General features: G+C 34.7%; 1 protein-coding gene across 1 annotated transcript in view; it reads left to right on the top strand.

Moving 5' to 3' along the window:
- Positions 1-21,512, top strand: part of IL6ST (interleukin 6 cytokine family signal transducer) — a 39,423-nt gene that overhangs the window by 3,101 nt on the left and 14,810 nt on the right. The window contains exons 2-10 of the mRNA XM_028119056.2: positions 2,058-2,137; positions 7,322-7,627; positions 8,519-8,639; positions 14,543-14,709; positions 15,252-15,406; positions 17,155-17,314; positions 19,194-19,276; positions 19,940-20,150; positions 20,596-20,778. Of these exons, the coding sequence (XP_027974857.1) occupies positions 2,074-2,137; positions 7,322-7,627; positions 8,519-8,639; positions 14,543-14,709; positions 15,252-15,406; positions 17,155-17,314; positions 19,194-19,276; positions 19,940-20,150; positions 20,596-20,778 (1,450 nt within the window). The 5' untranslated portion in view covers positions 2,058-2,073. The remainder of the gene's footprint in view (positions 1-2,057; positions 2,138-7,321; positions 7,628-8,518; positions 8,640-14,542; positions 14,710-15,251; positions 15,407-17,154; positions 17,315-19,193; positions 19,277-19,939; positions 20,151-20,595; positions 20,779-21,512) is intronic.

Raw genomic sequence — 21,512 nt, 5'->3', positions numbered from 1 at the left:
ACAACTTACATACAATAAAGTCCACAGATCACAAGGTTATAGCTCAGTGAATTTTTAATCACCATCTAGTTCAAAGTATAGAGCATGTCCAGCATCCCAGAATGCTCACTTCTGCCCTCTTCCCCACTCCCCAAAAAGGATAACCACTGTTCTCTATCACCACAGATTACATTTGCCTGATTTTGAACTTCATACACATTTTTGTCTCATTTCTTCTCTGTTATATAGGAAATTCAGTCATATTGTCAGTACCTGTAATTCTTTTTTCATTGCTATGATTGAGTTACTTGAATTTTTCTGTTCTACTGTGTTTGTGTTTTTGGTTGCTTCTACTTTTCAGTACTTAAATAAAACTTGTATGAACATTCTTGTACATGTCTTTTAGAGGAGTGAAGCACTCATTTCTTTTGACTACCTTGCCTGGGTAGATTCTGTTGGGTTTTAATTGAGGTCTAATTTATAAAGAATAAAATTCATCAATTTTTAGTGTACAGTTTGTTAGGAAACAATTCCCCATATGTCTCTTGAAGATTTGTTTACAGCCTTGGAAAATAGAGATAGTATCTGTCTCCAGAGTAAAAGGCAGGCATGCTTACTCCATTTTAAAAGATCTGGGTCTCTTAAGCTCAGTCTTCCCCTCCTATAACATGACCCACTGTGTGTACAGGTGTTACCAGTCCCTCTTCACAATGCTCTGTCGGAATTGGGGCCGAGGCAGCTGGCTCAAGAAAATGCTGATACTCTGAGAATGCTGCTCCTGGTATGAGTAACAAGGTCCTTTGTCTCTGACACAGGAGTCTCATGTCTTCTCCCAGTATCCATGGAACTAGCAGGTTAACTTGTTCGCTTGCAAGTAGGGTAGAATCTCATTGCTTTCATAATTCTTGATACAATTCAGTGAATTTTGACAAATTATATATAGAGTTTTATCACTACCCCAATCAGGTCATGGAACATTCCTGTCACCCCTGAAAGTTCTTTTGTGCCTCTTTACATTTATTCCCCTTTTCCACTTCAGCCCAAGCCAGCCCCCTGATCTGCTTTCTGTCACCCTGGTTGTGCCATTTGTCAAATACCCTGTAAATGGAATTCAGCAGTACATAGCCTGTTTTGTGTGTCTTCCTTTATTCAGCGTAATGCTTTTGAGATTCATTCTCATTCATGCTCTTGCAGGTATCACTAATTCATTCCCTTTTATTGGTGAATGGTATTCTATTGTATGGATATACCATTGTTTGGGTATTTGTTTATCCATTCTCCAGTTGATAGACATTTGGGTTGTTTTTAGTTTGGGACTGTTACGAATAAAGCTGCTATGAACATTTGAGTATAAGTCTTCATGTGGATGTGTATTTTTAGTTCTCTTGGATACATTCTTAGTGGAAATATGGATTATTATGTACATTTAACTTGGTAAAGAACTGCCAAATTGTTTTCCAAAGTGTCTGTATCATCTTGCATTCCTTTCTGGGGTAGTTTAATTTGTACCTCTCATTATGAGTGAGGTTGAAAGTATCATTTCATATGTTTTAAATAATTTGTATATTCTTTTCTATAAATTGCCTATTCAGCTCACCTTGCTAGTTTTTCTACTAGGTGTTGGAATTTTTTAGTGATTTGTAGACATTCTTCATATAGCAGGGGATATTTTTGGTCATGGTATGAATTAGAAACTTTTTTTTCCATTTTGGCAAATATCTTTTGAGGTTGCTTTTGGTGGGTTTCGCCATGTAGAAATTTGTCTGTCTGAAGTACTGTCTCATACAGTATTTACTAATAGTGTAAGTCTTCACATAATAAAGAAACAGGATTGCTCTTTTAATTAATCTTAAAGTATAAGTTGTGTTCCATCACTATTTTACGTAACCATAACTCCAGTGGGAATAAAGGAAAATATTCTGAAGATTTAAATTTGTTTTCTGCATTCTCATAAAATTTTACCACCTTTTAGAAGACAGCTATCCAGTGGAAACAAGAGCATTAGGAATTGTGTCTTCACTTACTGTATGTAATAAGAGGAAAAATAATAAAAATAATACTATATGTGTCTTTTACAGAAATATCTAATGCAAGATGTTGGCATTGCAGACTTGGATAGTGCACGCATTGTTTATCTTCTTCACCACTGAATCTGTAGGTAAGGTTCATGAAAATACCCTACCTCCCAATCTCACAAATCAGGTTTATATATTTTTGTATAATTATATAATTAAGCGGCTTCATAATTATGTAATTATGTTAATGTTTTTATTTTTTTTAGGCTCACTATTGAGAGAATAATGCTGTCCTAACCTAAAAATGATTTTGAAATGTAAAAATACTCCTGATAAATTACAGTTTGAGTAGAAACAGTCACCCAGTAATCCTAAATGCTGTTTAGGTATACTAACAATAACTTTAAGGTGGGGGGGGGAAATATGTTGTTGGTTTTTTGGGCATTTTTTTAATACATAGGAGAAAATCTGTTAACTTTTAGCACTTCACTTTTTAATAGCCAAAGTTGTCACTGAACAGCAGTGTGATCGTGATACCAGAATAAAGAGGTCTGGAGCAGTACTGCTCAAACTGGTCCACAGCCTGATGCCTGTCTGAGAACTGGTTGTTATTAATTCACAATGAGAGCAGTACAGAAATTAAGAATATATGTTTAGAAACTCTTAACAATTTGACATAGCCGTGACATCCAAGCATGTGATCACTGGACTTAACTCATTAAACATGGTATAGAGCAAAAGTGTAAGTCTGTGAAAGATTGGGGGTAAAAAACCAAACCGATCTTTCACCACAGATAGTTTGAGAAGCACTGCTGTAAATCATCCCCTTTCTAAATCTAGGAATGCGACTTCTTTTTGAACACTTCAAGTGACATAAAACTGATTTTGGAAATTGTTGTTTAGAAAATCTTCCCTTATTCTTGAGCACAAATTTTCCTTCTTGTTACTTTTTCCCATTATCCCTAGTTCTAGAGTAATCCTACTTTCTCTTCCCACTGTTCAACACTTGGAAAATATTGAAGGACTGCTTTCATGTGTCTCTAAGGCCTCTCTTGCCCAAACTAAACTTACCCAGTTGTCCTCATTTTTCTTTATAGGACTTGGCTTCTAACCCTGTACATGCTGATTACCCTCCTGATTCTTCTCTTGGTTGCCCATAGCACATTTGAAATACTAGACCATCACACCTCTTGCACTTACTAGCTATAGGACTTCGGCCAGTCGCTTGATCTGTATCAGTTTCTTGATCTATAAGATGGAGATAATAATGATTCCTGACTCCTAGGGGTATTGTGAGGATTAAATGAGTTACTATACACAAGGCATCTGGACAATGCCTGGCCCACAGTAAACATTATAAAAAGGATAGTAATTATAGAATTATTATTGAGGTTCTAATAAAAATGCACTTAAGAAAAAAAATTAATGTACCAGAACTGTACATGGTCTAAGTATAGTCATTTTATTACTTACTTTGATCTGAACATCATTCTTATTCAGTCAGCCTAGTTTTTTGCCAGCTAAGATAGACCATAGTTTCTTGTTAAGCTACTGGTCAGTGAAAATTCTTAGGTTTTCACATGAATTACTTTTAATCCACTTCTGCCTTACCCTATATTTATTTAATCTCAGCCTAACTGAGCGATATTTTCTTCTCTAGCAAATTTCATTATATTAGTTTTGGCCTTTTGGTCTAATCTTTTAAAGTAATTTTAATTCTAATACTAACATCCAAAGTGTTGGCAATCCTTCATAGTCTTGTCCTTTGCTAATTTTGTATGTGTTTGTGTGTGTCTGTTTTCTGCCAAATTACTGAAAAAAACGTTCAAAATAACAGAAGTATGTTATTGCCGCCTCACAAATTACTCTAAAACTTCACGGCTTGAAATGACAGTAATTATTATTTCTTACAGTTTGTGTGTGTGTCAGGAATAAAGTTGGGCATAGCTAGACTATTCCATCTTTGCTCTGTGATGTCTGGGGCGTTACCTGGAATATTCAAAGATTGGGGACTAGAATCATCTGAAGGCACATTCATTTATATGTCTGGTGTTGATGCTGGCTGTAGGCTGAGGGCTTTGCTAGGCTTGTTGGCCAGAACACCACATGTGGTCTCCCCATGTGGCCTTGGCTTCCCTGCAACATGTGACTGGGTTCCAAGGACAAATGTCCCAAGAGAAAAAGAACACTAGTCGAAAGTTGTGTTGTTTTAACAGTCTAGATAGTCACATAGCACACTCCATTGGCTGGGGCAGACATAAGCACCCACACACATCTGAGGGCAGGAGGGGAATGTTGACCCCATTTCTTTGTGGAAGGAGTACCAGTCACATTGTAAGAAAAGCATGTGGGATAGGATAAATATATAGGTGTGACCATGTTTGGAAAATACAGTCTGCTGCAAGGATTGAAAGCAGGTACTTCAGCATACTTTACTTAGACCTCTCTCGCTGACTTTTTTTTGTAGTATTTTTTTTATATATGAGTAATCAACCAGTTTTTTTTTTTTTTTAAGATTTTGTTTATTCATTTGACAGAGACACAGCGAGAAAGGGAACACAAGCAGGGGGAGTGGGAGAGGGAGAAGCAGGCCTCCCGCGGAGCAGGGAGCCCGATGCGGGGCTCAATCCCAGGACCCTGGGACCATGATGTGAGCCGAAGGCAGACGCTTAACGACTTAGCCACCCAGGCGCCCCGAGTAATCAACCAATTAAGAATCTCTTTTTTGAACCTATTAAATTTCTGTTTTTGTAGATCAAGAACAGCCGGGTATCAGCAGTTTTGTAATGTTAAGCTGTTACCTGTTATGGTATATTCTAATCCGTATATCTTCATCTTGTCTACATGATCCCAACTAAGTTTATCAAATACCTTTTTAAAATTAAAATGTTCTCTTTCTACAATTTAATCTCAAATAGCTTAGTAGCCCCGTAAAAATGGGATTAATTTGGCATGGGAAGATTTTAATGAACCTATGTTTCACTTTGGAACATTGCTCATTTCTAGTATCTATCTTACTCTGTGTGATTAAAAATTATTAATACTGAGTCTGTAGTTGTGTCTTATGTTCTTTAGTACTCTATATTTCATAACTCTTTAGTTATGAAGTATATCAAAGTATACTTTAGTATATATATATGAAGTATATATGTATATATATTTCATATTTACTCTTCCTTATTACTTTAGAGAAAGTAAGTAAAACAGGAGCGATTTTACCAAGGAAATAAAGTGAGGTCTAGGGAGTTGTAAGGACTGGCCCAGTATCACAGGATAACTTACTAGTATCCCACAAGATGAAGTTCCATACGTATGGAAGTGTGGAGTAATATGTGCACTGGGATTTACTGTAGCTATGTATAAATAATAGCAAGGTCATATAAAGAGCCCACCTTGTAAGTTTTGAAACAAAGAAATACACTTTCCTACTCGGGGCATTATAGATTTTATGAGGTTCCAGGATTCCATTTGGGAGTATAGTTTTAACTGCAAAAAACTGTTTTTAATTCTTCCTGCTGACTTTGAGAGTCTTCCAGACCCTATCAGTGTGACTTGATATTCTTTGGAGAGTAATAATAATTATGATAGGCTACCATTTGTTATTGGTGGACTATTGAATATCGGGCATTGTGATAGGTGCTTTATATAAGTAATTTTTAATCTCAAAAACTCTTCAAGATAGCTTTTATTATGGGCGCCTGGGTGGCTCATTTGGTTAAATGTCTGCCTTCGGCTCAGTTCATGATCTCAGGGTCCTGTGATTGAGTCCCACATCAGGCTCCCTGTCCAGCGGGGAGTCTGCTTCTCCCTCTGCCTGCCATTCCCCCTGCTTGTACTTTCTCTCTCTCTGTCAAATAAATAAATAAAATCTTAAAAAAAAAAGATAGGTTTTATTAACTTCATTTTCCAAGTGAAAAAACTGAACTTCAGTTAGGATGGGTTGCCATGCAAGAACCCATTGGCAAAAGGATTCACTAGGGAAAGTTGCCTTATGTTTCTGGGCAATGAGGCTCGTGAATCAAGCCAAGTAATTAGGATTTTATCTTGATGGTGTAGGCAGCCATTAAATAATTTAAAATACGGAAATGGCCTGATCATTTTGAATAGTAACTCTGATAGCAACATAAAGGATAAACTGGAAGGAGGTCAGACTGCAGTATAATGGCCTGAGCTTCAGGAGGCAAAAAGGGCTGGTGAGAAAGAGGTTGATAGACATATTAAGAATACAGAACCAACAAGACACACTGCAATATTGTGAAGTTGGAAGAGGTGTTGAAGATGACTACAAGATAGTAGATAACTGGATATAAATAGTGCTGTTAGCAGAAGTAGAGAAATAAGAGTAAGTTTGAAAGGGACTGTGATGCATAAAGTTTTAGATGTGTTCTTTTTTTTTTTTTTTTTTTGAAGATTTACTTATTTGAGAGAAAGAGCGGGTCATTGGGGGGAAGGGCAGAGGGAGAGAATCTCAAGCAGATTCACTGAGCACAGAGCCTGACGTGGGGCTCGATCCTAGGACCCATGAGATGAAAAACCTGAGCCAAAACCAAGAGTCAGACGCTCAACCAGTTGGGCCACCCTGGTGCCCTTTAGATAGGTTCATCTTAAAGTACTTAGGAAGTATCTCAGATGGATAGGTCTCACAAGTTATTGAAAACAGTAGGAAGTTAGAGCTGGAGATAGGGATTTAGTTGTCATCAGCATGGAGTTAGGTGATAGTTAAAGCATACAGCTGTGGTATAGTTACTTTTTATACAGGCTGATTTTTTTGTTTTTAATATGGGATTTTATCCCATACATTTATTGTTAAAACTAATAATATTTGACCATCTTGTTCTAGTTATGTTTTTTGTTGCTCTCTTGCTATTTCCTTTGTTGTCTGAATTTTGATAAAATGAGCAATGTATACTATCTTCCCTGGCCCCATCCACATCCCCAACACCATGCAGGACTAGAGAGGGATAAAGCCTACCACTGCCTGTTTGCTGGAGGGTTTTAGACCCTGGGTCTGAATAGAGGAACAGAATTGGTGGTGGAGTAAGTGTGAATCATGCTGCAGGCAGTCTGTTTTCCTAAAGCAAAGTTAGAATATTATAAAAAGGGCTGAAGCTTGCATAGATAGGTTTTTTTCATCAGCCTTATAATTTGTATATTTCTTTACACTGTGAGGCACTGAATTCTCGCCATATTATTTTTCACTGTGTAATTCTTTTTCCCTGTCTTCAAGAGATATTTTAGTGAAGATTGAGGGACTGCATTGATATGAAATACCATTTTATACTAGAATAATTCAGTCCATTTTTATATTTTCTCTTGTTTCTTTTCAGGTGAACTTCTAGATCCATGTGGTTATATCAAACCTGAATCTCCAGTTCTACAACTTGGTTCTAATTTCACTGCAGTTTGTGTGCTAAAAGAAAAATGTATGGATTATTTTCATGTAAATGCTAGTTACATTTTCTGGAAAACAAACCATCTTACGGTTCCTAAAGAACAGTACACCATCATAAATAGAACAGCATCTAGTGTCACGTTTACAGATACATCTTTATTAAATACTCAGCTCACTTGCAACATTCGTACATTTGGACAGATTGATCAGAATGTTTATGGAATCAGAATAATTTCAGGCTGTAAGTTTTGTTTTTGTCTTATTTCAAACTTTGTTATGACTCTTGAATTTCATTTGTAATGTCTGTTGGTCTTCATGAAGTGCAGTTATTTTTTGGCTCATTGACTTTTGGACATACTTGTTTTTAAAAAAGGTTTGAAGTGGAATTCCATTTGTTGTTACTACTATACAAAAAGTTTGAAGAGTAACATAAGATTTATATCTTTCTTGAAAGTCAAGTATCTCTCAGTTTTCTAGAAAACTTTTTACATGAGACCAGCAAAAAGGCAGTGTTGAATTGAAATTTGTGAGTGTATTCATAGTAACTTTCAGTATCCTTTAATTGCTGAAAAGATGCGCATATAGAACAAACTATCTGAAGAAAGTGAATAAATACTGGAGAAAGTCCTTCTGTGTCAGAGTAAATAAACTTAGTATGATCCAAGAGTGCATTGTCAAATTGTTGGATCCCCAAAACCATAATTTTGGTATTTGCTTTTTCTCCAGCGGAGTTTCAGAAAACAATAGGAAGAGAAATATGTGAATCATTTGTTTCCATTTACTTGGCTTTTACTAACATGCAGTAATACTTTTTAAAATACACTTCATGGAGAAATCAGTTAATATTCTTATCCAGTTATAAATGAAGTTGATTTTGTGTAGAAAATTAATTTGAAACATGCTAGTTAGGGACAGTTATAGAAAATGTATATTACTTAATCTAAAAAGTACGAGTTTAAATAGAAATTATTTTTTTAGTCACTAGTCGAATTTCATTATGTCCATACATTTTGCTCATGTTTGTTTGTTTTTTTCCATCTAATTTAGATTGCCTATGTCTTGGGTAGTATATAAACTGCATGTTATTTGTGGATATAAAGCTTTTTGAAAATGGCTCATTTTTCCCTTTTAGTGCCTCCAGAAAAACCTAAAAATTTGAGTTGCATTGTGAATGAAGGAAAGAAAATGATGTGTCAGTGGGATCCTGGAAGGGAAACATACCTGGAAACAAACTTCACTTTAAAATCTGAATGGCAAGTTGTTTTTAAATTTTTTGTAGATTGAACTTACTAATTTAGTCATTTGTGCTGGAGTATTTCTTCAAGTGGAAATATTAAATGCAAATTTTTAAGCTTTTAAAGCATCTTAACATATAAAAGTGGAAAGAATAGTTTAATAAATTCCCATGTGTTTGTCATCCAGCGCATGACCAGTCTTCTATATACCCCATCCCAAATTATCTTGAAGAAAATCTCAGACGTCATATCATCTCATCCATAAATATTTTAGTTCATATCTCTAAAAGATAGGGATACTTTTTTAAGACACATTATATACCATTATAATATTGAAGAAACTTTAATAGGTTACCCCATTTTCAGTTAGTATTCATGTTTCCTCAGATGTTTCATGAATATATGTATATACATATTTTTTAATTTTTTTGAGTATAGTTGACATACAGTGTTATAATAGTTTCAGCCATACAACATAGTGATTCAACTTCTCCATATCTTAGGCAATGCTCACCACAAGCATAGCTTCTGTCATTATATAACACTGTTAAAATATCATTGACTGTATTTCCTATGCTGTGCCATGAATATTTTTTTTAAAGATTTTATTTATTTATTTGAGAGAATGAGAGAGAGAGCATGAGAGGGGGGAGAGTCAGAGGGAGAAGCAGACTCCCCGCTGAGCAGGGAACCCAATGCGGGACTTGATCCCAGGACTCCAGGATCATGACCTGAGCTGAAGGCAGTCGCTTAACCAACTGAGCCACCCAGGCGCCCTGTGCCATGAATATTTGTATATATTTTTACAAGTCATCAAATCATGATCTAAATAATTTCCATGCATTGCAAATTGGTATGTAAAAACATATCACAGTTTTACCATAGATTCTGCCTGGTTTTCTCATCTTTTTCTTTGCAATTCAATTGTTAAAGTAACAGTTAATACATTGTTTAACATATTCCTCTGTCCCTTTTTTTTTCCCTAGAAATTGCTGTTAGATCTAGACACTTGATTAGATTAGGGTTTGATCTTTTTTTTCCCGAAAGTAATCCGTAGGGGTGGTATATACTTCCAGTCAGGATCCACCACAGAGTGTTAGATTCTTTTTCTTCCCTTTTTCTTCTTTTCTTTCTTTTTTTTTAGGTGCACACCATATTTTATCTTAATGTAACGTGGAGTAATAAACAATTAGACAATTTATGTCTATTTCTGTCATTTTTATCTTTTCCAGTTTTATTGTGAAATCATTGATACACATTACTGTATAAGTTTAAGGCATATAGCATAGTGGTTTGATTTACCTAAATTGTGAAGTGATTCCACAATTGGTTTATCTAACATCCTTCTTTTTGTATAGATAAAAAAGAAGGAAAAAAATTTTCTCCTTGTGGTAATTCATAGGCTTTACTCTATCCACACCTTTCCTATATATCATACAATAATGTTGGCTATAGTTATGTTGTACATTATCCCTAGTTCTTAGTATTTTATAAATAGAAGTTTGTACCGTTTGACCACCTTCCTCCAATTTCCCCTCTCCCCACCCTCTGCCTCTGGTAACCACAAGTCTTATCTCTTTTTTGTGAGTTTGGTCTTTTTGTTTGTTTGTTTCTTTTAGATTCCACAAACAAGTGAAATCCTAAGTATTTGTCTTTATCTCTATTATTTCACGTGGCATAATGCCTTCAAGGTATACCTATGTTCTTGCAAATGTAGGATTTCTGCATTTTTTATGGCTGAATAATAGTCTACAACTTCTTTATCCATTCATCCATTGATGGACACTTAATCCTGTTTCCATGTCTTGGCTGTTGTAAATAATGTTGCTGTGAACAAGGAGGTGCAGATACCTTTTTGAGATAGTGTTTTTGATTCATTTGGATGTATTCCCAGAAGTGGAATTCCTGGATCATACAGTAGTTTTATTTTTAATTTTTTTAGGATCTTCCATCTTTTTCATAGTGGCTATAGCACTTTATAATTTCACCAACAGTGCATAAGGGTTCCCTTTTCTCCATATGCAAACAAACATTTGTTATCTTTTTGATCATGGCCATTCTCACAGGCATGAGGCGATATCTCATTATGGTTTTAATTAACATTCTTCCCATGACAGGTGATGCTGAGTGTCTTCTCATGTACCGATTGCCCTTTCATATATCTTCTTTGGAGAAATGTCTGTTCAGGTCTTCTACCAATTTTTTATTTGGGTTGTTTTTTTGCTGTTGAGTTGTAGGAGTTGTTCTTTATATATTATGAATATTAACCCCTTATCAGATCTATGGCTTCCAAATATTTTTTCCTATTCTGTAGATTGTCTTTGCACTTTGTTAATGGTTTCTATGCAGATTTTTATTTTTATTTTAAATTTTTTTATTTATTTGACAGAGCAAGAGAGCACAAGTAGGGGGAGTAGCAAAGGGAGAGCCCAACATGGGGCTCGATCCCAGGACTCTGGAATCATGACCTGAGCCAAAGGCAGACAGATGCTCAACTGATTGAGCCAGGCAGGTGCCCCACATTTTTAGTTTCATGTAGTTGTACTTGTCTCTTTTTTATTTTTGCTTGTGCTTTGAGTGTCATATCCAAAAAATCAGTACTATGACCCATGTCACAGAGCTTTATTCCTGTATTTTCTTATAGGAGTTTCATGGTTTGAAGTCATACATTTAAGTCTTTAATCTATTTTGAGTTCATTTTTGTGAAAGGTATAAGATAGGGGATAATTTCATTCTTTTGTAGGTGAATATCCAATTATCCCAGCACTATTCCATCAGGAATTCCCCTGGCTCCCTTGTCAAATATTAATTGGCATAATTGAATTGTGTTTGGGTTTATTTTCAGGCATTCTGTTCTGTTCCATTGGTGTGTTCGTTTTTATGGTAGAACTGTTTTGATGACTTAAACTTTATAGTATAGCTTGAAATCAGGAAGTGTGATGTTTCCAGCTTTATTCTTTTTTTCTCAGGATATTTTTGACTATTCAGTCCTTTGTGTTTCCACATAAATTTTAGGAGTGTTTTTCTCTACTTTTGTAAAAAATTGCCATTGGAAGCTTGATAAGGATTGCATTGAATCTATAGATGGCTTTTGTGACGTTTTAATGGTATTCGTTCTTTGAATTCATGAGCACATTTATTGTGTCTTTGATTTCTTTCATCAGTGTCTTGTAGTTTTCAGAGTAGAGGTCTTTTACCTTCCTAGTTAAATTTATTCCTATTTTATAGTTCTTGGTGCTGTTGTAAGTGGGATAGATTTCTTTCTTTTTCAGAAAATTCATTGTAAGTGTATAGAAGCACTACTGATTTTTGTATTTTAATTTTGTATTGTGCAACTTTACTGAATTCATCCATTAGATCTAACAAATCTTTTGGTTGAGAACTTTTGTTTTTCTGATACTAAGATTGAGAGGTGGTTTCAGGTGCTGTCAGCTTGATACATTTGTTATAAAATTTCCTTTTTTTTGTTTTTCAAAGATAGGTTTTTGTTTTTTGGACTTGGCTTTGACATGACTGACACACTCTGCATACATTAGTACAAATTGATCTAAAACAGTTCTTACCAGCAGTTTTTATCATATAAAAGCTGGAGGAACTTCACAGTGAATGCTTATACAGATCCATCACCTAGATCCTACAATTAACATTTTACTGTGTTTGCCTTATCACATATATGTTTATCTCTGCATCCTTCTCTCCACCTGTCCATCTTTTATGTATTTGAAAGTGACTTGCAGGCATTAGTATACTTCATCCTTAAACACCTCAGTGTTTACATTATTAATTAGATGTAATTAGAATTTATGTGCATCTTTAAATATACTTAGATACCTTAAGTGTATCAGTCAATGCCTTTTGACTAGTACAGTTATGTAACTCAGACCCTTATCAAGATATAAAACATTACTCATACCCCCAGAAAGTTCACTTCTGCTCCTGCCCAGTCAGTCCTATCCACCACCCTATCTCACCCCATCCCACAAGGCAACTACTGAATTGATTTTCTTCACTATAAAGTTTTGCTTGTTCTGAATGTCATGTAAATGTAATGATACAGTATGTCCTCTTCTGTGAAAGGTTATGACTCAGCAGAATGTTTTGAGAATTTAACCGTGTTGCGTCCCATTAGTTTTTCATTTAAAGGTTTGAGCCATCAGCGATCATTATTTGTACATGAGGTACAAAATAGTGGTATTCTTTTTTTTAAAACCTGATATACTTAAAACTTTCAACTGTTGGTTACCCTGAGGGACAGTTCATATAGAGAAGCAAAATGGTATTAATGTTTTCCCTTTCTAACCAATTTTATAAAGAGTTAGTTCTCTAGCATCCTCCAAAGGATGAGGGGTTTTTCCCTTCATTATGAATTTATATTGAAGAATATTTGATGTGTTTCAGTCCATTACCATTGTTTTTCTTGATACTTATGTTGTCCCATCCTTGGTTAGTAGGAACTTAGACTCAGGTTGGCTCTTCCTTTTGACTTCATTCATTAGTCTTGGACAGCTTCCTTCCTTTCTGATATGACGTGATTTTCCAGATTCACCTTCGTATATATGTCCTGCCCCAGACCTAGAATCAGCCATTTCCCATATAGCCATGGTTCCATTTAGTAGGAACTACTGTTTAGAGACTACAGTCTGGGTGCTAGGGGAGCTTGTTATTTCTAGGCTTTTACAGCAGAAACAGCTAGGAAATGTTTTTAAGGTAAAATACATCATGCGCTAATACTGGTATTTCCAGTTTAAAATCTGGACTACCTGTTTTTACTTAATTTCATCCATCTAACATCTACATCTTTCTTCTGTGCTGAAAACCTTGGTCTCCAGAAGCACCAATATAATAACTCATTTGCTTTATCTCAGTAAGCATAACAGCTGCAGAATAGCAATGCCAGTATCGGTACCAACAATGTGAATACTAAAAAGAATTTTAAGATTGTTTTTCTTCACTAAGGATATAGTTAAATTACTGTTTTAAAAAGCTACTTAAATTTTAAAGCTACCTAAAGGGGCCGCCTGTGTGGTGCAGTCGGTTCAGCATCTGCCTTCGGCTCAGTTCATGATCCCAGGTTCCAAACCGAGCTCTGAATCAGGCTCCTTGCCCAGCAAGGAGCCTGCTTCTCCCTCTCCCGCTCCCCCTGATTCTGCTCTCTCTCTCTCTGTCAAGTAAATGAATAAAATCTTTAAACAAAAAAAGACACTTAAAATAGTTTTCTGTGTGTTACAGCACCAACTCAATACAAGAGTTCATGTTTTCATTTTGCTTTTGAGTTTTAGGAATTTTTAAAGTGAGATATAATTGATATACAGTATCCTGTTTGTTTCAGGTATACATCATAGTAATTCATAAAAGTTACCTGTTGTGGTTTTGACTTACCCTTTTATTTAAAAAAAATATGTGTATATGTCTTTTTAATTGATGCATAATTTAAATATAAGTGAGTAAATAGTATTATCCACTTGAAACTTTTTTGGTGATAGAAATCAGAAAGTGTTTACCTGGGTTTGACTGGAAAGAGGCTAAGGGGATTTTCTGGGGTTGACAGAAATACTTATCCCTGTCCTCCTGTCACCTCCTAGCATATTGTGCCTAGAAAAATCATACTGTGCTTAAAGAAGGACATTGCAAGTACAGTAAGGATTCTGTTTCAGGAATGGAAAGAAGATCACAGGAAATTATTTTTGGAGAAGGGTCATTGGGGATAGAGTATAGTATTCTAAATGTAATGTTCTTGGAGTAAAAATTTGAAAATAATATGTTTTAAGATATAGATCAAACTCAGTTTTAAAGGAAAGCATGATAGTTTTTAAGAAATTTTATTTTAAGCTGTAACAATCTGGGTCTCATCAAGTAACCTTTTTTACTCTAATTTTTTAAAATCTGTTTTTAATGACCGATTCTTCCATTTTTGTATTTAGGGCAACAGAGAAGTTTGCTGATTGTAAAACAAAACGTGATACTCCCACCTCATGTACTGTTGATTATTCTCCTGTGTATTTTGTCAACATTGAAGTCTGGGTAGAAGCAGAGAATGCTCTTGGGAAGGTTACATCAGATCATATAAATTTTGATCCTGTAGATAAAGGTAGTTATAAATCTGAATTTGAGAATTTATTAGGATATATGCAGTGGCTTATTAATTTAGTTTTTAGATTTTAATTAATACAGAAATAATCATTATTTTAGTGATTTTTACAAATTTATTTTATCAACATTAAAAATAATCTGGAAAAATCTTAATAATCCAACTATACTACAGTGGTTTTCACTTTGAATGTTATCTGCTAGTATTTATGCAATTATCAAACATTTTACAACATAGCAATTATAGTACACGTTTTTTTAATTGTCTTTTTCTTTACATATATCATAAATATTTGTCTTTTGATAACTGAACCTAAAAAGATTAACAAGCATACGATTACTTGACAGAGAAAACTAAAATTTCTTTGGAAACCTTTCCTCTCCAATATAATAGTATGACATCACATTGTTTTCAAAAAAATTAGTTCATTTGGTAAGAATAAATAAATATTGTGAAATAAAATATAAGTAGTATGTTTGAGTTTGTATAAGAAGTTGTAAAAATAAACCATGATAAACATTCGGATTTATTTTATTCTTCAGTGAAGCCCAATCCGCCGCATAATTTATCCGTAAGCAACTCAGAGGAACTTTCCAGTATCTTAAAATTGACATGGATCAACTCAAGTATTCAGGGTTTTATAAGACTGAAATACAACATTCAATATAAGACCAGAGATGCCTCAATTTGGAGCCAGGTAAATTGCAAGTTACTGTTTATGCAAAAAGTCTTACAACCCTCTAACCTAAAAGTCTCAATATCCTAAGGTGGTGGTTATATGAAATATTTTGCTTGACACATCTTCTTGATCTGTATTTCATGCAAGGGCAAACAGGAAGACATTCAGATAGAAAAAACAGTTTTGCTGAGTGCAGTAGCTTTTAAGTGAAGTATGGAAGTGATACCAGGTGATAAGGACTAGTATTTTTGATGGGAGGTGAAAGGAACACAAAACATAAGCAAATTAAGTGGGGAGTTCATGAAGAGATTATTTGGCTAAGGTAGAGCAGGGGTTGGCAAACTAAATCTGCAGGCCAATTTCAGCCTGCCATCTGTCTCTATAAATAAAGTTTTATTGGAACACAGCCACACTCGGTTTTTTGTTTTTTATTGTCTTTGGCTATTTTGTGCTGCAGTGGGCAAGTTGAGTAGTTGGAACAGAGACTATCTGGCCCACAGCCTAAAATATTTACTATCTAGACCTTTTTTAGAAAGCATGTCAACTTCTTAGTAAAGGAAGGAGTTGTGGGGAACTTACAAGACTGAAAAGGAACAGAACACGTGTATCCAGAGATGATGCTGTCACCAAAAGAAGTACTTAGAACTTTTAAAAAGACCAACACCATATAATTGCGCTCCACAAAATATTCTTTGTTATAATTTCATTTGGCACAAACACTATGCTTTTGCTTTTTCTTGTTACAATAATGAGCTCATAAGGGATTTGAGCCCATGATGTTAATACTTCTGCTCTCCATTCCACTTATCTGAAGGGCTGCTCAAAATAAAGTTAGAAAAAGCAACAAATGAAAATGGATTCATGCTTCATGTTGTAGAGAGGATGCATACCTGAACTTCAAAATAGTTTTTTAATATCATAGACTCTTAATTCATTGATAACAAAAAAAAATTGACACCTACTTTGTATTCAGTATTGAAGTCTCAGAGTAGTAGAATCAGTTATTTATATTCTCTCTTTTCCTGAAAACCAAGTTTGTATACAATGATACCTTTTGTTTTTCTTGATTGAGCTGGATATCTTCCTTTTTCCTATTGAGAGCTGCACTGTGCTCTTCTCTTCTCTACTCTTTGTCTTGGAATGCTGACCTGTATGGATTTCATCTGTGGGTTCACATTCTCTCTGGTTTCCTAGTGAATGTGGTTAATGGGAGCAGGGGGTCTTGGCAAGAGGGACAAGTGAGATCAGCATTACTTATTTTCCCTCCTTCCTCCCTGGGGCTGCCCATGTCTCTCAGCCTAAGGTCACTGCTCCTCTCAAATTAACCCCATCTGACCCTCTTCTCCCAGTTTCTGGTACCTCCCCTCATCCCTTTTGGCCTAGGGGTAGTAACAGCTACAAGCCCCTGAGTAATGACCACTATCTAAGGTTTCCCTACACTCAGCCCATACTTCCTTTTGTGTAAACCCTTCTTGAATTAAATTCTACTTGGAGTATACCATCTTTTTCCTGCTGAGACCCTAAGTGATACAGGCCCCATGGAAGAAAAAAAATAAATAAATGAAGGATTAATAATAGATGTTTTCCTTACTTCCCAAATCTATTTACTTCATTAACTTAGACTGCTTTTTGATTTGCATTTATATCTCCAGAGCTTAATTTATTAGTCTTGTTTCATTAAATCAGTTTCCAAAATCTTGGAGAATTTAGAACAGTTAAAATAAATGCCATCGGGTTTTTTATTGGTTGATCTGCTTTGATTTCAGATTCCTCCTGAAGATACAGCATCCACCCGATCTTCATTCACTGTCCAGGACCTTAAACCTTTTACAGAATATGTGTTTAGGATTCGTTGTATGAAGGAAGATGGTAAAGGATTCTGGAGTGACTGGAGCGAAGAAGCAAGTGGTATTACATATGAAGATAGTGAGTAACTAAGATATATGAGGAAGGTTTTGGAATTAACGACTATGAATTGTGTCTGGTTTTAATAATACAGACCTCGTTCCTTCTTATTTTGTGATCATTTTATTCAAACTTGTATTTTACACTTTTATTCTCTTTAAGGACATCAGGATATAAAGTGTGCATTATTGATGGTATAAATCTATTTGATTCCTAATAAAATTATCATGGAATGACCAAGAGAAAACCACTGACCTAACAGTTAAGTCCAGAACATTTTATTAAAGGACAGTGGTTCAGAGATATCCCTAGAGAATCATATCCCGACTCATTAAAATGATACTAACAAAATATACCATAGTCCCTCACTGTCAGAAATAATGTTTGTACTATTATTTGTTTATTTCTACCAGCACTTAATAAACCCCTGGAAAAGAATCCTGGAGTTTTGGTTTATTTTCATTTTCCTTTTTTTCCCCCCACGATCATATAGGGCATATAGTACAGAATCCAAAATTCATAAAAGGGTATATGGGGTCCAAGGTAAGATCCCTGCCCATAGCAGTTAACATCAGTAATTTCTTTTGTAGCAGTCAAGAAATAGTCCTGTAGCATACAGATTTTTCTTTTTGAACAGTTTTCTTCCATAGTTTCACCCTTCAGGTGTCAATGGCAACAGCTCTGGCTTTAAAACCTCCTGTACCACCTCTATCCCTTCACTTCCAGCTCCACCAGAGGTTTAGATAGTGAAATGAGAGAGGCAAAAAAGTAAACTACCTTTCTCCACTAAGAATTTTCTCTTATTCTCATAAATGACATGAAAGAAAGCAATTCTGCTATTGCTGATTTGGGGGTCTTCAACTGGATTTCTTTGTCTCAGCCAGGAATTCTTAAACTGGGATCCTTGGGGCCTTGAAAGCTGGTGGGTCAGTTGCAGAAGGGAGGCGAGAGGAGGGTGGTTCCTGAACTACTTCAGGTGTGGGCAAAATATTATCATTAGTGCCTCTGTACGTTTTCTGGGGAGATGGTACATAACCTTTGTCAGAAAGATACCTGGAAAATTATGAACCATTAGATTAAGCATTTCTTCAACTTAATGAATGATTCCTCTAGGTTCTTTTTATGTTAGGAAGTCTTTCTGGCCTGTAACATTTTCATTATAGTTTCTTGGTCTTTATTTTGTATACTCATGTATGTGTATCTCTTTGAACCTCCTATACGGGCAGCCTTGTCCCCAGTCTTGCCTCTTTCTTTTCTCTCTTTTGTTCTCTGTAATCCCTCTTTATAATCATCATATCACTGCTTAGATTTTATTCTATTGAACCATATCTTATAATTGCACTTAAAAAAATTTTGAAACATCAGTTGATTCCATAGGAATTTTTAAAACCTAATAGCATTTGATACTTGGTTTTATAAAGTGGATTTTCATTTTTCACATTGTTGGTGATTATGATAACAACACTGTGAATTCATTTTTATTATATCCTGTCAACAGTCATCCTAACATAAGGTAATAAACTTAGCCCACATTTATTCCCATTTATTTTGTTTTATATTCTTACATACATACATTTAGGAGTTTTAAGTATATATTTAAATAAAATTTTTCAGTTTGATTTTTAGCAGTAAGAAATGGTGATCCATCTTTGGTTATACTTTGGATATGTTTGTAGCTTTACAATTTAAAGATTAGGAAAGTATCCCGATATAATCTAAATTATCAAGCTTCATCCTGACTAAAGAAAGACCCAGGCATAGCATGCTAGGGTGGGGCAAATGACAGTTTAAACAGTGGCTGAAGGGCAAGAATATTAAGAACAAAGGAAGAGAATAATTTCCAGGATTATATTTTATTGTTAAAAAATTTTATTTTAAAAAGTTTATGTCATTTCTCTAGGACCATCCAAGGCACCAAGTTTCTGGTATAAGATAGAGCCATCCCATACTCATGGCTATAGATCTGTACAACTCATATGGAAGGTAAAAAATTGCATGTTTATGTTCTTTTATCACTTAACATAAATACATTTTATATGGCATTGTGAGTGTAGTTTCACTTAAATTTTTATTCATCTTAATATCAGGAAAACATTTGATAAATAGAAACACAAAGCTTTGTATTTACTACATAAGAGAGCCATAAGCTGCAGGTTTTATTTCATAAATACTTCATCACAATTCCATTTAAAGTTCTATGAGAAGGATCTTATCTGTCATTGAACTTTCCTGAGTGCCTCATAGAAAATAATTATTAAAGGTTTTGAGTAATCAAAATGTATGCCAATAATAGGAAATACAAAATTATTGTCAACTCCATAAGTCTGCAAGCATATCATACTAAAAAAAAAAAATAGAAAAATACTCAGGCATAAAATATAATTTAGGGCCAGATAGCCACAGTGCAGGTACTATACAGAACTAAAAGCTAATGAAATAGTGCTACTTTCCCTCCTAGTCAGAGTCATGGGTTTACTCTTCATTACTATGTAGTAGTTTTACTTAAGGTACTTACGTGTAAATGAGGTTGTCAGGACCTTTCAGTTAAACATTTAGAGGTTTGACATAACAGTAGAATTTGTGAACATGGAGAAAACTGATTAACTTTTATTAAATACATTTTTAAAATAAACTATTTTATTGTAGACATTGCCTCCTTTTGAAGCCAATGGAAAAATTTTGGATTATGAAGTGACTCTCACAAGATGGAAATCACGTTTACGGAATTACACAGTTAATGACACAAAATGGACAGTAAACATCACAAATGATCGTTACATAGCAACTCTGACAGCAAGAAATCTGGTTGGCAAATCAGATGCAGCTGTTTTAACTATTCCTGCTTATGATTTTCAAGGTTTGTGTCTGTGAGATGGAGTCGACTTACGGATGGGAAAAGGTGGTTCCACATGTAGAAGATATTCTGAGGCATAGTGCATAATTTTCTAAGTCAACAGCCAAATAATTTGTTCCATTATTATGTGGCTCACTTAAATAGACTTTGGAGTAAACTGCTTAATTCATTTCGGCCTTTTCTGATTGCTTACCTGGTTTTTTAAATATTAAGGCTCTGGGAACCAAAGGTGAATATGACTTAAATATATTGTTCATTGCTTTCAAAGAAGAAAAAATGCCATTTATATGTAGAAAACATTTGAAGAATTTTAGTTTCAAAATAAATTGTAAATGGAAATACATATTAATATGTGCTACAAAAACTGGTTATGGAAATGTAAAATATCAAAATTTCAAGTTTTTTTAATGTTCATTTATCATATCAGTATTCAAACTTTGTTTTAAAGCTACTCGCCCTGTAACGGATCTTAAAGCATTTCCCAAAGATAATATGCTTTGGGTAGAATGGACTGCTCCAAATGAATCTGTAAACAAATACGTACTTGAATGGTGTGTATTATCAGATAAATCGCCCTGTATCCCAGACTGGCAACAAGAAGATGGTACTGTACACCGCACCTATTTAAGAGGTATACCTGGCTAGAAAAAATTTTAAGTTGATATCCTTTAGACAGATTTTTCTTTTACATATTTTTGTGTGCTTTACAGATGTTGTGGTCCCCTGAAAAGATTTTTAGTTTATCAGTTACTAGTTATATCTAGTTTGCCAGATGTGTGACTCTCACCAAGTCACATATAACCTCATTCAATTGCAGGGTCTGTTTATTGACAAAGTGGGTCTAATAGTATCTTCTCTTTAGAGTTAAGTGTTTTGATCTCAAAGGAACACTTAAAACACTGTAAAGAGAACTATAAGATAATATGACTTCTGCTTGTAATTAGTTGCATTTTTTCTATACCTGATTTAACTCCTCATCCTGCAATGAGAAAATATTTTCCTGTAGCATCTGAATGACTTGTTAAACTCTTAAAGCTGTTGAATAGGGGAAGCAGAATTAGAACTCAGATTTCCTTATGTCTTTTAACTGGAAGTTGTAATGGACAGAAAGTAATGATGTTGTAGAGCTCCAAAATAGTGATTGCCCTGTGTTTTAAGGTACAACTTACTCTGTGGCTTTGAAGTGATAAAACAGCTTTAAAGAGAAAACACTCAGCTTGTATGTGTTTTGTTTTGTTTTAGTAAAGAAGGAGAACCATTAGAATTCAGCTATGAATAATATGATTAATTAGAGAAAAGCTGTAAACAAGGACAAATCTGCCATAAAGTTTGTTTTATTTATAAAACAGGCTATTTGGCCCTCAT

Source organism: Eumetopias jubatus, unplaced genomic scaffold (assembly GCF_037043125.1).
Source record: "Eumetopias jubatus isolate StellerSeaLion01/CBP00866 unplaced genomic scaffold, mEumJub1_p1.0 scaffold_5, whole genome shotgun sequence".
In the NCBI taxonomy this organism is placed as follows: Eukaryota; Metazoa; Chordata; class Mammalia; order Carnivora; family Otariidae; genus Eumetopias; species Eumetopias jubatus.
Note: the sequence above shows the minus strand (reverse complement) of the source record. Positions and strands in the feature narration are given on the sequence as shown.